A 15611-nucleotide genomic window follows, 5' to 3' on the forward strand; every position below is an offset into this window, starting at 1 on the left:
GTTTAAATGGAAATGTTGAGGATACCTTCATAATATTATAGAGAATATTCCAAGGCATCAAAATCGGTTGAGTCTTTGGAACTTTTTAATAAATTATTGCTTTTGCACATATTCTACATTTAATATACATACAATTTAAAATAACAGGAAGATTTCCATGCCATCATCATCAACATCTATAAAAGCGGCAAAAAATGTCTTTTGTATTGGGAACCCCACTTAAATATATATATTTTTTAATATGTTGTTATAGAGGCAACAGAAATACATCATCTGTAAAAGGTTCATGAGATACATGTGACAGACGGACGGAGGGACAGCAGTCTTAAAAATAGTTTCACCTTTTGGGTACGGAACCCTAAATATGCTTATAAAAATAATCCGTTTTTTTTCTTTAGAGACTATCGTATATATCCATATCCAAATGGTTGATTTGCAAACTCCTTTATGGTTAAAACGTTCTTTTGTGTTTATTGATTTACACGAAAGTTCCGACCGAACGATTTCGACGAGATAAACCTTGTTTAGGCTTTATTTCATTGAATTACTTCCAAAATTCCGATAACAGTTGTATCGACGTTTCAAACACTGTTTTTTTTGCAAATCCATACTGAATATCATAGATTAATAAAGCTCTCGACCAATGATATCGCGCCAATTTACTGTCAAATATTGTTTATTTGGCTTTTCTCTTGATTTGGAAAAGATTATATTATACTACTAGTATTGTTACATAATTGAAGTATTTAATAACCTCTGAAAATTTATAAAATCTCTAGTTATTTAATTCATAAGTAAGTAAATAATTTTAAGCATTTTTATTTTTAATAAGTGTTTACTTTAAAAAAAAGAATAGATTTTGTGTCTTTATTAATTTCAGATAACGCACCATACCTTGTACACTAGGATAAGATTGTGTATTTTTTTGTAAAAAAAAAATAATAAATAATTTTGTTTTAATAAATAAATAATATTTAAGCAGAAATAAAATAAAAGTGTAAACGCAAATTACTAATCGTAGAATATAATTGCGTCGGCAATTTTTATAACTGGCAATAACTCTCGGTGGTTTTTAAAATATTGTATTAAGATTTTGTTAATTAAATAGTTGAATTTTTTGCCCGCATACTTAGCTCGATAAGCGTCTTGGCGCCGTTATTAACACGAAACAGACATTAAACGCCCTGTCATGTATAATTATAATATTAGAACGTTATATGATTTGAAGCTGGTTTATATTAAGTCGAACCGACATATAAAAAAAAAAGTAACCGCCCGTAAATATCGCGCTATGTGGCAAAGGCCTCGCCTCGTCTCGTCTTTTTTATGATATAGATTGGCGGACGAGCAAATGGACCAACTGATGGTAAGTGGTCACCACCTCCCATAGACAATGGCGCTGTCACCATTCCTAACATCGCTAATGATCATCTTTGGGAACTAAGATGCGTTCTTTAAATTATTTGAATTCGATGTTTAGACGAATCTATCTGTTGTGTACTGTTTGGATTTTGGATACATGCAAAAATGTATGTTAATAGACGTCTTCCACAGAAACAATAGCCGGCACACACTAACAGAGGGCAACCTCAGGCTAGTTAAAGTTACGACACACGTCACACACAGTCGTAAAAGTGTAAAAATATTTATATTTTCATATAAACATAGAATTGTAGGGGTGAAATATAATTTCAATGGCGGACAGTCAATTCGAAAAACCATCACATTAATGATTACTTTAAGGTTCTGTATTATTACTATTATTATTATTAAGTGCACATACATCATTGTACCATTATTGTGACGATACGCAATTAAGCTTATAGCGTTTGAGAAGAGGAAAAATGGTAAATTGTCAATATCTATCGGTAGCGATAGATATTGGGCGGCGTAAGAAATGTGAACCATTCCCTATACTGCCATTGCGACATCAACCAAGGGAACTAAGAATTTGTGTCCATTGTATGGTACATTGGCTCACTCACCCCTCAAACTGGAATACAACAATACTAAGAATTGCTGCTTGGTGATAAAGCATGTGATATTCGGGTGGTACCTACCCAGACAAGTTTGGACAAAGCCGTACGACAAAGTAAAGTTTGTATGTATATTATTTATTCGTCGCCTTTTTTAATCATCTGGAAGTTATCTCAGAATTATTATTTTATGCCGCCATTCAAAATTATTGACGTGAAAAACTCTCGCTTTTAATAATACCACAAACGACAATATGTCGATCTGATCTACTGTAAACCGAGTCATAGTCGAGTTCATCGCAATTTAATTCGACAAAAACTAATGTTACAATAAATAAATTAATGATTGGAGTTTAATGTGAACTGTAAATTATATTTTGTTTTTATTTTTATATATTCTTATTAGCATGTTGCTAATATTAATTATATGATTAATTTTACACATTTAAAACAATAATTCGTAATCTTAAACCGTGATTGTAAATTGAGAAATCATTTCATTTAATTAATCATCATCGCATTGCACCCCATGTTATAGTGCATTTTATTATTTATTTTTTTAATGTACCAACACATTAGTTGTTTCTTTGCTATATTATAAAAACTAAAGAAAAAAAAAATAGGCTCTTGTTAATTTTTATGTTACTAAATATACTATTGATACTATTTTAAATTTTCTTATTCTTTTTTTTAATTAAAAAAAAGGTTAAGTTTAATTTACACCTAACAAAGGAATGGTGAATCATATTAATTCACTTATAAATTCCTAAAATACAATAAAATTATCAACTGCAGCGAGTTCAACGTTATTCTGTGTTTTGGATATCATAATATTAATAATTTAGGCATTCTACACTGAATCTTGGTTCAATACTAAGCTAAAAAAAAAAACTAAAACCGTCGCAGAAAGCGGATCAATGACCGCTGTGTAAATATTTTCGCTATTACGTTTTGCATCTAGACTTAGACTGAATCTAAATTCTATAATAGTATTTATATATACAAGAATTTGATATTCACGCTTGTCGCTTCCATCGTCCTAACTTTTATTTTATTATTGACATATTAACAAAAAGACGCAACGTTTCGTACTACCAGGAAATTGTATTCGCTTTGGTTTCTTTACTTAAATTCCATTTGTCCTTTGTTTTATAATCTGTGGGTCAATTCTACAAACTTATAACGGCAACGATACGGTCCCGATTTTATTCCGATCTAAATTTGACTGAACCGCAACTGAATTGCTGCGTATAGTACAATGGAAAAACGGCTGAAGGGCAACGATTACGTTTGGATTGGACTGCGACAAAGTGTAAATTTGTTAAAAGAATTGGACCCTCAGAGTCTACATTTTTTTTTAAATTAATTACAGCGGGTGCAACTGCAAAGCCTTACTTACAAAAGAATATAATAATAAACATACAATACAGTAAAACCTTCACAGAACCGCGCCATCTGGTATAAATTTATTGTTCATTACATTAGTAGTTATTTCAATCAGGCATTAAAAAAAAATAGTATCGATGAGCCACCCATCACCATTGTAAAGTATTTTATTGCCAAATAACAATGCACATTTTATTTGATACTATAGTAATAAATGTCGTAAAACAAGCAACGGTATAAATATTAAACAAAAACGTACAAGTAATACTTAATTGTTAATAAGAATGATGGCAAGAATACTAATACCATCGATTAGTTAAATCGATTTATTGCCATATGAAAAAATCCTGAAAGTATTTAGCATATTTCGGATTTTGTTTTTTTTTTATGTCCATATATTTATTCTATGTACGAAGATAATAACAATTGACATATATTTTTTTATACGTTTCGAAACGTTCTACATATTTTATGAAGATTTTTTTATGTTAGAGATTGACCTCTTTGTATTTATGAACACTCATATTTTAACAGCTCACTCAAAACAAATATTTTAAGAACAAAGTAAACAGCTTGATTTATTTTTTACAGATATATTAAAAAAAAAACAACGTAAAATGGTTACGATGCATGAGAAGTAAAACCTTTTTGTGTCTAAATTCCATATTTTTTTTCTCAATGCTTGAATATTTAAATTAAGGCATTGAAACGGAAATATGCTTAGAATTTATCACTCACTCTCATTATACAAGTCATACGGGTGATTACTTTGATAAATACAATTTGTATCAATAAGACCGAATTTAAAAGTATTAAATATGTTAATACTTCATAACTAATGAACCTTAGCAAATGCTTAAAGTACAATCACATACATAGTATCAAGTTTTAATGAAACCTTAATTTGTGTTTTCAATTTTATTTACAATATCTCAATAAGTATCTTTAATAATATTTTTATTAAAACTTTTTGTTAATTTATAACTTAATCAACTTCTATGTATATAACGATAGATTTAATTTTATTTTTTCAAATAGAATAAAAATATAATTATGAAAGAATATTTCGTCAAGTAGACTGTTATGGACTTTTGTTCTTTCTTTTCAACGTAAAGCTGTAATGGTACGGTATATAGATTATACTGAGAAAAACCTTCAAGGAGCTCCGTAGGTACTGTTCCCCACCAAGTTACAAAAGTATTTTAATTACCAATAAATTACAAATATCTTAATAAATAAAATCCCTTGCAATTTAGTATGCATACCTACACTCTCGCACCTGCGTCAAGACCTGCCACCATTATATCGATGTACAATCGTAAATAAAGGTGACTAATACATAAAGGGGTCACGTCCCAATTACATGTGGATATATTTTTAAACACTTCAGTTCATATCAAAACAAAACAATAAATCTTATGAGAATAAAAGCTATGGATTATGATATCATACAATACGTAATAGGGTCAAGGAGAGCTGTGGTTTATTGGCCGATACAATTTTCGATTTCGTTCGGGAATCGCAATATTTATTTTGTTGTTTTTTTCCATAAATTTCATAAACGGTTCGTTTTACCTACAATATTATTGTGAATGAGATACTGTGAGATAATTTATATTTCATAAGTAATCATTTCTGCTCCCTATTTAATCTACAAATAAATAATAAATATGTTGATACTATCTGATATTTTCGTAATTTAATTTTTATTTAACAATTCGCGATTAAGTAGCGTGTTTGTTGTGCTTGCTTCTTTGTGGTTTAAAGGATCTTATTTCGACAACGTTATGGATTATGTTCTAAACCAAACTAACGGTAAGAATATTTGTCACAACTAAGACTTACTATACTTTTAAACCCCACAGATAAAATCAGTAAATATTTACTATGACAAATAGTGCGAAGTTTGCGCACATAACGCACAATGGAACCTGTAAAAGAATCGTATTAATAGTATTTGCTTATAAACAATCACTGAAAAAAAAACATTTAAACTTTTTAGACCATTTATTTGTTCAATCATAATTTTAGCCAACACTGCGTTTTAGAATATTTTAAATATGGAAGTTAATATAAGCAACGAAAATTTATCAAAATATAATTAATTGCAAATATAATGAAATCCCATTAATTTTATAATACCCGTTTATTTTTCAGAACAAAACAGTTTTCTTGCAACAAAAGCTGAATGGATTTCAAAAAAATAAAACGTGTTCGAATTTCAAACGTAAAAGATGGCACGGGATGGCCTTTGAATGCTTGAGATGAACTCATTCTTATGATTTATATTCGTACTAAATACCTATAGTTTATTTTTAAATTATTGTTATTATAACTCGTTGGAATTTCGATTCCATGCTTGTTTTTATTATATCCGAATATATTTTGAAAGAATCTATTGTTTAAAAATCAAAACATACTTTATCAAAGTAGAATTTTTCGTGCACTCTTGAATTGTCATTATACAGGATTAAATTAAACTTCCAACAGCTTGGAATGTAGATTCTACTGAGAAGAACCGGTAAGAAACTCAGTAGTTAGTCTTTTCCGAAAATCAGTTACATAGATTATTACTTATCCTGCTGGCAATCGACGAACACTAACTCCTCCTTTTTTGTCTATACTAACATTATAAATGAGAAAGTAACTCTGACCGTCAGTCCATCTGTTGGTCTTTATGGCTAAACCACAAAACTGAATTCGATGAAATTTGGTATAAAGCTTGTGCTCCAAGGAAGGACATAGCTATAGGCTACTTTTTATACGTAAAACCTGACAACCAACAGCAGAAACGCGAGCGAAGTAGCGAGCGACAACAAGTCATATAAATAATTCAATATCGAGAACACGTCCTACAAATCAGTTTTCTTAACGTGTGATTTAAATTTATGAATTGATAAACCTAAAAGCGTATTTGTAAAATTTTATTACCATAGAAATGACCACTTTGCGCAAAAATGAACGATTCGTCTTTGCGGCGACGGACACCTGGTTACAAGTTTTTATTATTTCTCGTGTCTATACAATATTTGTCATTATCAAAATATTAATACACAAAATATTGTGATGGCATCGTAGGAATACTGACTTCATTAAATACATTCCGATGGGAATCTCGAACTCTGAGATTTCAAGGACACATTCCGAGTCAATGAAGATGACGTCTGGATTTTACGTCTTTTAATGCGACTATTTATTGCGTATGAATACCATATTTAATAATTTAGAAAATTAAAAAAAAAAATTGTATATATTGAGATATCCTACCAAAATTCATTTTTATAATAAAACAACTTATAAAAATGCTAATGCCAATCGACTCAAATTGTATCAGACGTTATTTTATACCATGTTCAGAAATTAAATCTTCGTTTTATATAAATATATATATTTTTCTAAAGATATCAACCTGCTTAGTATAATCGTACGGGTATAGGCTTAATACAGAGCCGAGATGACCCAGCGGGTAGGACGCGTGCATCTTAACCGATGATTTCGGGTTCAAACCCAAGCAGGCACCACTGAATTTTCATGTGCTTAATTTGTGTTTATAATTCATCTTGTGCTCGGAGATGAAAGAAAACATCGTGAGGAAACCTACATTTGTGTAATTTCAACGAAATTCTGCCACATTCCACCAACCAAAGCGTGGTGAAATATGCTCCAAACCTTCTCCTCAAAGGGAGAGGAGGCCTTAGCCCAACTGTGGGAAATTTACAGGCTGCTAATGTATGTATGTAAAAAATATATCTATCTCCAGTAGAAGATATCTAAAATGAATACCTTTGAACCGTCTTTAAAAAGATAATAATATATTTGCTTCTAATGCTACATGCTGTATTATTTACTACCAGCACAATAAACTATGATATGGTTAGTTGTACTACCAACCGGTGGTCCCAAATATTCGACGCATAGGTCATTTATAAACGTCAATAGCAGAATAGTTTACGAGGTTCCTAAAGATAGTCGCAAGTTCAATCGCGACCCTTAGACCTTTTTTTATTTTGAATGGGAAGAGACTTGCAAAAGGACTATCTGATGGTAAGTGAACATCAACACCCATAGCATTTGCATCTTAAGAAATGCCATCCATCCAATCGCTAACGCGCTACCAAGCTTGTGAACTAAAATGTTATGACCCTTGGGCCTGTATATAGACACTGGCTCATTCACCCTTCTAACTGGAACACAATAACACTAATTGTATTGCTGTTTGGCGGTTGATTTAATGATGAGTGGATACCTTCCAGATGAGCTTGCATAAAGCCCAACCACTTAGTTAAAGCTTTTATGGTAGCAGTAACACTCTGGAAATGTCAAAATTCTGGCTCGAATACTTCTCTCCTTTCGAGAAGATTTAGAAGCTTATTTCAACAACAACAATACGCTACGACAATTTTACCGCCAATCAAGATAAGCATAAATACTAATTGAATACATGAATAATGATTTGTGTTAAGCTGAATTAAAGGGGTCAACAAGATCATCAGTAATATCTTAAAAACGATCCCAAATACTTCTTGATCGAAACGATAACATTGTTTAAGAGTAAATAAAAATCGATTCACCGTTATTCAAACAAGATTACCCAGTTGCGACTGGATTACTAAAAATCTAAGATACGAAACGGCGCCAGTTTTAATTGATACAGCGCTCTGCTTTCTCGTGAACGAACGATGCTGTCAAATGTTATGACCGATAACCGTAGATTATAGTTTCTACAACATATACTATTTACATCGATGAACGTTTGAACGTGATTTTTGCATATCCGCTTGCAAAGGGCATTGACTTCTGATCTGGGGTGAGCTGCACCCAACATGCCTTCGACTTTCCAATGCATGTGCGAATACTATTAATATTCCTCCAGAATTCCTCCCACACGTATATATTTTGTCGAACGTTAAGAGGCACGGAAGCCAGGCTGCCAGCGATATCTCGGGACTGTATATATTATCAGATGAGCGGAATATTAATACTAATTTTGCAAGCCTATTGCCTGATACATTTGCACATTTGTAAAATAAATATTGTTACATCATTGTAGATCTATAAATTATATTTAAATAAATAATTTATCGTAAATTAACATCCCGTTACTGTCCCACTACTGGGTTAACATCTTTACTCTCTTTCAGAAGATGTGGAGTTTCATCCACCACGCTATGGAAACCCATGTGGCAGATTTTCATGGAAATTACATAGTTAGATGCAAGTTTCCTCACGATATATTCTATTAACGCCGAGCTCGAGCTCAATTATAAGCACAAATTATACGCTTGAATATTCAGTAGTGCTTCCTTGCAGTGGTTTTGAACCTGCCATTATCAGTTAAGATGCACGCTTTCTAACCACTGGGCCATCTCGGGCTGTTATTTATTAGAGCACAATCAATTCTCATACGTTTAAGAAAAGTCACAAATAATTTAGATGAAGTTCATTTATGAAAATCTTTCAGAGGCGTACTTTTTAATTGATCTAAGTTACTGAAAGGTAGACTGATCATGCCTATAGATAAAATGAGGACTTATATATAAATTAATCAAGACAATACAACAACAATAATCACGTAAGTTTAACACGGAATTTGTAATAGTTACTGTGTTAATGAGTTCTTGGTCTTGTTTACTAGAAAGACTATGAGTTTTGGACATAGACAATTATACAACTTTTTACTAATCGTTATATTAGTACTATAGTATTTCCTTTCCTAGCATAAAAATATTTTTTAATTATAATTATTATATTATAGTAAATCAAATGACTTTGATGGGACCAAACTACTCAAACCTCTATAGATCTAAGAAAGGAGAGAGAGACTAAGAAAAAAAAATTGAAAGAGTTTGTATATATAATTTATATTTACTCAATCGCAATTAAAACTAAACAGTGTTCCATGAAACCAGGCTGTTTATAAGGAGAGTACTGTATGGGAGCCCCCTTATATATTTATTTTGAAATACATCATCAGTGTTTTCAACCGAACGGATAGCGGGGTATTAATAGGGTTCATTTTTACCTTTTGGGTACGGAACCCTAAAAATATATGCAGATATATTAGAACGCAGGTTCAAATAAGTTATAATAACGGTTATTTTTTATGGTTATGGTTATTATATTTCTTATGTTTCATTTCAGTACATATACAGTAAATATTTAACTTAATAATATTGTTAGTTTTATCATATTTTAATTTATAAATCATTGTTAAATAATATTAACCGTGTAAAATAAAAAGTAGGTTACGCAGGATAAACACCTATAATGTTTGCATACAAAATATCTTATGTCAAGGTAATTCTGTTTTGAAATGATAATAAAATGATAAAGATCTTAATTAATTCGTACAAGATAATGTGTAAACCTTTTTCTTGTCATATTATGTAAATTATACAGAATTAAGTGTTCGTTGGTACAAAAATTGTAATAAAAAAATTGTTCTTAAAAATATTATTTATATGAAACATCTATTGTATCTCCGCAAAGCGCTGAGTCTTCTACTATCAATTTATTCGTTTAGGAGTTTCTTTCAGTTGGGCAATTAAAAAAAAATGGCGCCTCAATTAATATCGATTATAATTTTATTATCTGTACAAACTAACCAGTCCTCTTATGACTTTATTAAAGGGTCATTCATTCGATAACAGATTAAAAACTGTCTGTTATGACATGTGATGTCAATTGATCAATAAAAGTATTTTACGACTCGGTTTAATCATCTGTAATTAACATTCGTCTTGCCTTGGCATTACGGTAATATCAAGGCCATTAATTATCTGTAAACGATACATGATATTTTGTGTAATTCATGAACTTTAAACCCCTCAGTTTATTGAAAAAAATGCGAAAACCCGAAATGACACACGACTGTGTTGCCATTTCAAAATATTGAAAAATAGACTGAACACGAGGGCGGGGTCAATTGTATGTTTGCATGTTTGTTATACAAAACGTTTGCACCTCTACTAAGATTAGAATACATTTTTTTAATGAATGACTATTTTATTTATATAATTAATTCGAGCAAGACCATTAACTATAAAAACGGTAAAAAAAATCGGTGTAGGTTGTATGGGAGCCCCACTTAAATATTTATTTTATTCTGTTTTTAGTATTTAGTAGTATTACTTGTCGCTATAGCGGCAACAGAAATATATCAGCTGTAAAAGTTTCAACTGTTCATGAGATACAGCCTAGTGACAGAAGGACAGCGGAAGCTTAATAATATTAGGCCCCCTTGGGTACGGAGTCCTAAAAATGCAATTATAACATCATGGAAACAGAAGTATAGACAATATATCTACGGTATAACTCTATAACAAAATATTGTTATAGAGATATATATTAATAAATATTACAGATAAATTTATAAATAAATGTACTTTGTATGTAATAACCACTGGTGAATCTGACATCAACTACTATGGATCAATACTCTTTCCGTAGACAAATACACACTTAACCTTTGGTATAGTAGCTACTTAATGAGGCTATAGGTTACAAGATCCTAGATTCAAGGTGTGTTTTTCGCTAGTTGAGGTCTATGCTAATAGATTTCCACTTCTGTTTCGAGACACAACGAAATGTCTTCGACTGTAATCTCTCCGGTCTTGTTTGATTGCTGTCCCATCGGATTAAGAAACGATGATTGTTTTTCAAGATAACATTGGCAGTACGCCATATTAAATTATTAGTGACGTCACAACACAAGACTAGTTCAATGGCAGTTTTTTTTTCAATGAAATCTTTCGGCTGTCTGATGTAACATATAACCACAAACAAGGTTATCATTAACTCCTTGTATTTAAACTAGTCGATTAATAAATGATAATTTACAAATATTTTGAAATACAATGAAGTAAATTGTTATCAGAAATTATCTAAAGTAAACTAACTTGATTTACTCTAATCTTCTATTTGTACAGCTAATACATTAAGTCTGTTATCTGCGTATTCTTTAATCTGTCAGTTTGATTGGTTGTCGAACTCATAACTAATAAACTATTTTATTACAGGAATATTTTACAAAAATAATTTTACATCCGTTTTTATAGCCTATGGTATTAAAATTCGATGTTTTGGTTTGTAAATGTTAACAGTGGTAAGTCTTTGGAAATCCCTTCTGGGTTGATACCACCAAATCACAACGATAAACAGTAATAGGTACTTTGTATTGCTGAATGGTGTGGTGTATACCCGCATTGGAGCAGCGTGGTGGAATATGCTCCAAACCTTCTCCTTCAAGGGTAGAGGAGGCCTTAGCCCAGCAGTGGGAATTTTACAGGCTGTTAACGTAATGTAAATGTAAAATGTGGTGTATATCGTATAACAAGCACAAATATCACGATTTTTCTTTGAATCAACGTTTTGACGGTGTAGCGAAATTAATTAAATATATTATTTAAGAATTAAAACTTATGCATCAACGAAAAAAAAAAAAAATTATCTTCTACAACGGTCAGTAAATGTCACATTGCTTCAGTGAAAATTAGAATACGGATTGTTGGATATAAAAGATATTTCTATCCATGGAGATTTTTCCGCGATATTTTCTTTACCGCCCAATAAGTGAACCGTATAATGTAACTCAAGGGTGTAACTTTTTCTTTGATCCTGGATTTATACAGAATATTTTCGCACATTCAAACGTATTAAAAATATACCTATATACGTATAGAACATTCTAATCGAAGAAGAAAAAAGATAAAAAATTACAGATTTATGTTTTATTTATGTTTATATTGTGGAATACAAGCAGTTCCTGATATATACACACATATTTATGTATATATGCCACTATGCCACTTAAATACTTATGATGCTTTCAAAGCTCCGATAACGACTTCGTCGACATTCAAAACGCAATATTTTGCGAATTCCTTTCGTCGGAAATGCGCCATCAACCTTGGCAACTAAGATGCCCGTAATTATACTGGCTCATTCACCCTTCAGACCGGAACACAACAATACTAAGTATTGCTTTGGCGGTAGAATATTTTATAAGTGGGTGGTACCTACCAGCCGATTTGCACAAAGACCTACCATCAAGTGAAGTGCAGTAACAATATTGAACTATATATACCAATTCGTAATTGAGAAACAAATAAATGAGTTAGAAAAGGATATATAGATGATAAAAAAGTACGGAGGTGTGGAAGTGCGGCGCGGTTCTATGGAGGGCAAAAAATAACTCAATTCTCGTTCACCATGTAAATCGATAGAAAAGAGTAACTACTTAGTCGCTTGGGGGTTCTTTTTGGTAGAATCTTTGTTCCGAATCGTTAGTAGCCTTTAAATAAAAGTACTTTTGTAAAATAAGGAGAAAGTGCTTGTATGAGCCTACTTGAATAAATAATATTAAAATTATTTTTTTTATACATTCCGGGTAAACCTATAACTCCACTCTACCTGGTGGTAAGTGGTAGTGGATACCGAACTAAAAAAAATGATAAAAAATATTATTAGTATACCTATTTTAAAATAAATAAATAATAATCAGCGTCAGCCCAAAAATCGATGCGATTTTACCGAAATCCTCTTAAGTCCTTTTTTCTCAAACGTTTCTTCAAAATATACGTCCAAATTGTTAAGCATATACAATATTTTGTTATCTAAAACTTTTATAGAAAAAGTTTTAAATGCTATTTAATTTGGGCGATTATTAGAGTGTTAAACTGAAGTTATCCAGACTGATGTAAACTCCATTACTATATAACTCAGAAATAATTGAACGGTATTCTCTTTATTCAGTAATTAGAATCCATGAAAATTATACACATTAAGTCTATTTAACAAGATTTTTCCCGATTACACGAAATGAAAATATATGGAATCATTGCGGTCCCAATGGAATAAAGTTTAAATAATCAAAATCTGTGTAGCAGTGGCGAAAATACATATGAAAACGATACGTATCATCGAATATGTCCTTTTTTAAATCTAAAAATGTATAATATTGTTCTATGGTGCTTAAAATCTTTACGAAATTATAATGGATCAATAAAATACTTTATTTTAAAAATGTGATATGTATTCTGTATTCGGTTTTTTGTATTTTTTTTTTCTATTAATAGATATATCATAAAAAATTATCGATTTTTGTTTGACCATAATTTTTCTATTTGATGAGAGACGTAAAAGTAAATTTTTTAAATTTTATATTAAAACTTCATTGTCATATTTTCGAATGGTTTTAATGACACGTTATTTTATTATATAGTTCTACGTTATTATTGAAAAATAATGAAAATATTTTCAATTAAAGAATAAGAACGTAATTCTAGGATACCTGTTTGTGGAAATTTGTCAGAATTTGAACTCCATGTAAGCATTTTTCAAAAATTATACCAATGACAGTAAGATATTTTCTGAACGCACCTTGTTTTCAGAATACAAAACGAACAGGAAGTTAAACAAATATTTTTCAAACAAAAGAAACTAGCGATAATAATTTTATTATTATGCAAAATATTTTACTTACGTATTCGTCATGACAGCTTTTATTGTTAACAACTTAACACAGCCAAGAGACCGAAATCGACTGAAAATGCTAATAGAAACTTTAACAAAATCTTCTTTTTAAAAAAAAACTCTAGTCCACGGACATAATAAAAAAAATCAACTGTCCATTGTTGTTTTAAAAAAACACTCGAACCTAACGGGGTCCGGTTTAGAAAAAAAAAAGAATAAATCGAACTGTCACTTCGCGCGGCAAATTTGAATTTGGAACGTCTTAGCGTCAGTTTAGCGCGAGTGTCGAAATTAAACTGCGCTTGCCGCTCGCACACACCTGATTTAATATCGCGTGCTGTATTGCCATGCGAATGAAGTTGTACGGCAAATTTCAAAAAACTATTCAGTAATGCATTTAAATTGACTTTTATTTTCAGCATGCAACATTCCTACACCAAAATTGTTTTAAACCATTACACATCACACATACGAAATTGCCTCTGTTATTTTTTATTGAAAATCATTATTTGCCTTTTTCTACAGATTATTTTGGAAGAAGATCCTGGAAAAGGCTAAAGTATCCCCGATTCATGACTTTACTTAGAACCTTAAATATATGAACCCTAAGACTTACCTCTACATTGAGCTTAACCTCTAACACGCCAAGGCAAATAAAAGTATTAAAATTTAATCATAAAAATATATACTTAATCGACATTTAAATATGCCAAAAGTTTGAAAAATATACTGGCAACAATTAAACGAATATTCATGTTCTTATAAATTGCTTTTGCGGTGCGTAATATTACGATTTTTATGCGTGATTCATAAATATTGTATAATACTCACAATATGACGTATATTTAGAATCAGACTCACAAAATCATGGAATAATTATGAGGTCATAATGTTTTGTATTTTATTTGTAAGCGTAAATAATATGCACAAGAAAATGATCTTACGATTCCCACATTTTTAATATTATTTCGGATATTACTTTTCATAAATGTCGTTATTTTTTTAGTATTTGTAAAGTTATTTTGGGCATAATCGGTTTACTTGTCGAATAGATTTTCAAACGAATAAGGTCACCCTCGAAAAAAAAACCAAAGTTTTCACGAATTTTATACGGTCTCACGAACTTTTTTTGATTCGCTTACTTTGCGCGATAGCTTTTCGAGGCAATGCGTCGGTAAATTATTCACGATTGCATTTAGAGACACAGAGCTGAACAGACGTGGCCGATTAGAGTCGTCAAACTTATACTGTAACTTCAGTAACGAAAGTCCTTCAAGCTTATAATTATTTAACTTTTGATCTCTAAACTATTGTAACTAAACTATTGTAAATATATTCTACTGTTCTTACTGGGACGTTGTAATTCTATACCTATTGTAGGTAATTCATAATTTATTTTTTTAAATAAATTGTTTATTAATATCATTGATATTGATAAATATATATACGGCACATAAATTTAAGTAAAAAAAGGAAGATTAATAATATTGAAAACATTATCCAATGAGCGTTCTTATCACTCAAGAAGTGATATGTTTTAAGACAGTATTTTGACTCTTCAAAAAAAAAGCATTATAATAAGCTAAACAAAAACCAAATAGCAGCACAAGCAACTGCCCAAAAATCTCTACGTTAGGCTACATGATGGAATACGCTCTAAATCTTAAGATGGTGCTCCACTACGAGATGTGGACTGAGCATAATTGTATCCAAAGCATGCTGATTTCCTTCCGATATTTCCCTTTAATAAGCGCGAGATAATTTATTATTTATTAA

At 30.9% G+C, this 15611-nt stretch overlaps 1 protein-coding gene across 1 annotated transcript in view; it reads right to left on the minus strand.

Annotated features, from left to right (window-relative positions):
• Window positions 1-14119, minus strand: part of LOC125073596 (tubulointerstitial nephritis antigen) — a 55199-nt gene extending 41080 nt beyond the window's left edge. The window contains exon 1 of the mRNA XM_047684480.1: window positions 13846-14119. Within this exon, the coding sequence (XP_047540436.1) occupies window positions 13846-13856 (11 nt within the window). The 5' untranslated portion in view covers window positions 13857-14119. The remainder of the gene's footprint in view (window positions 1-13845) is intronic.
• Between the last annotated feature and the right edge of the window lie 1492 nt (window positions 14120-15611).

The sequence above is a fragment of the Vanessa atalanta genome, chromosome 24 (genome assembly GCF_905147765.1).
Source record: "Vanessa atalanta chromosome 24, ilVanAtal1.2, whole genome shotgun sequence".
NCBI classification, from domain to species: Eukaryota; Metazoa; Arthropoda; class Insecta; order Lepidoptera; family Nymphalidae; genus Vanessa; species Vanessa atalanta.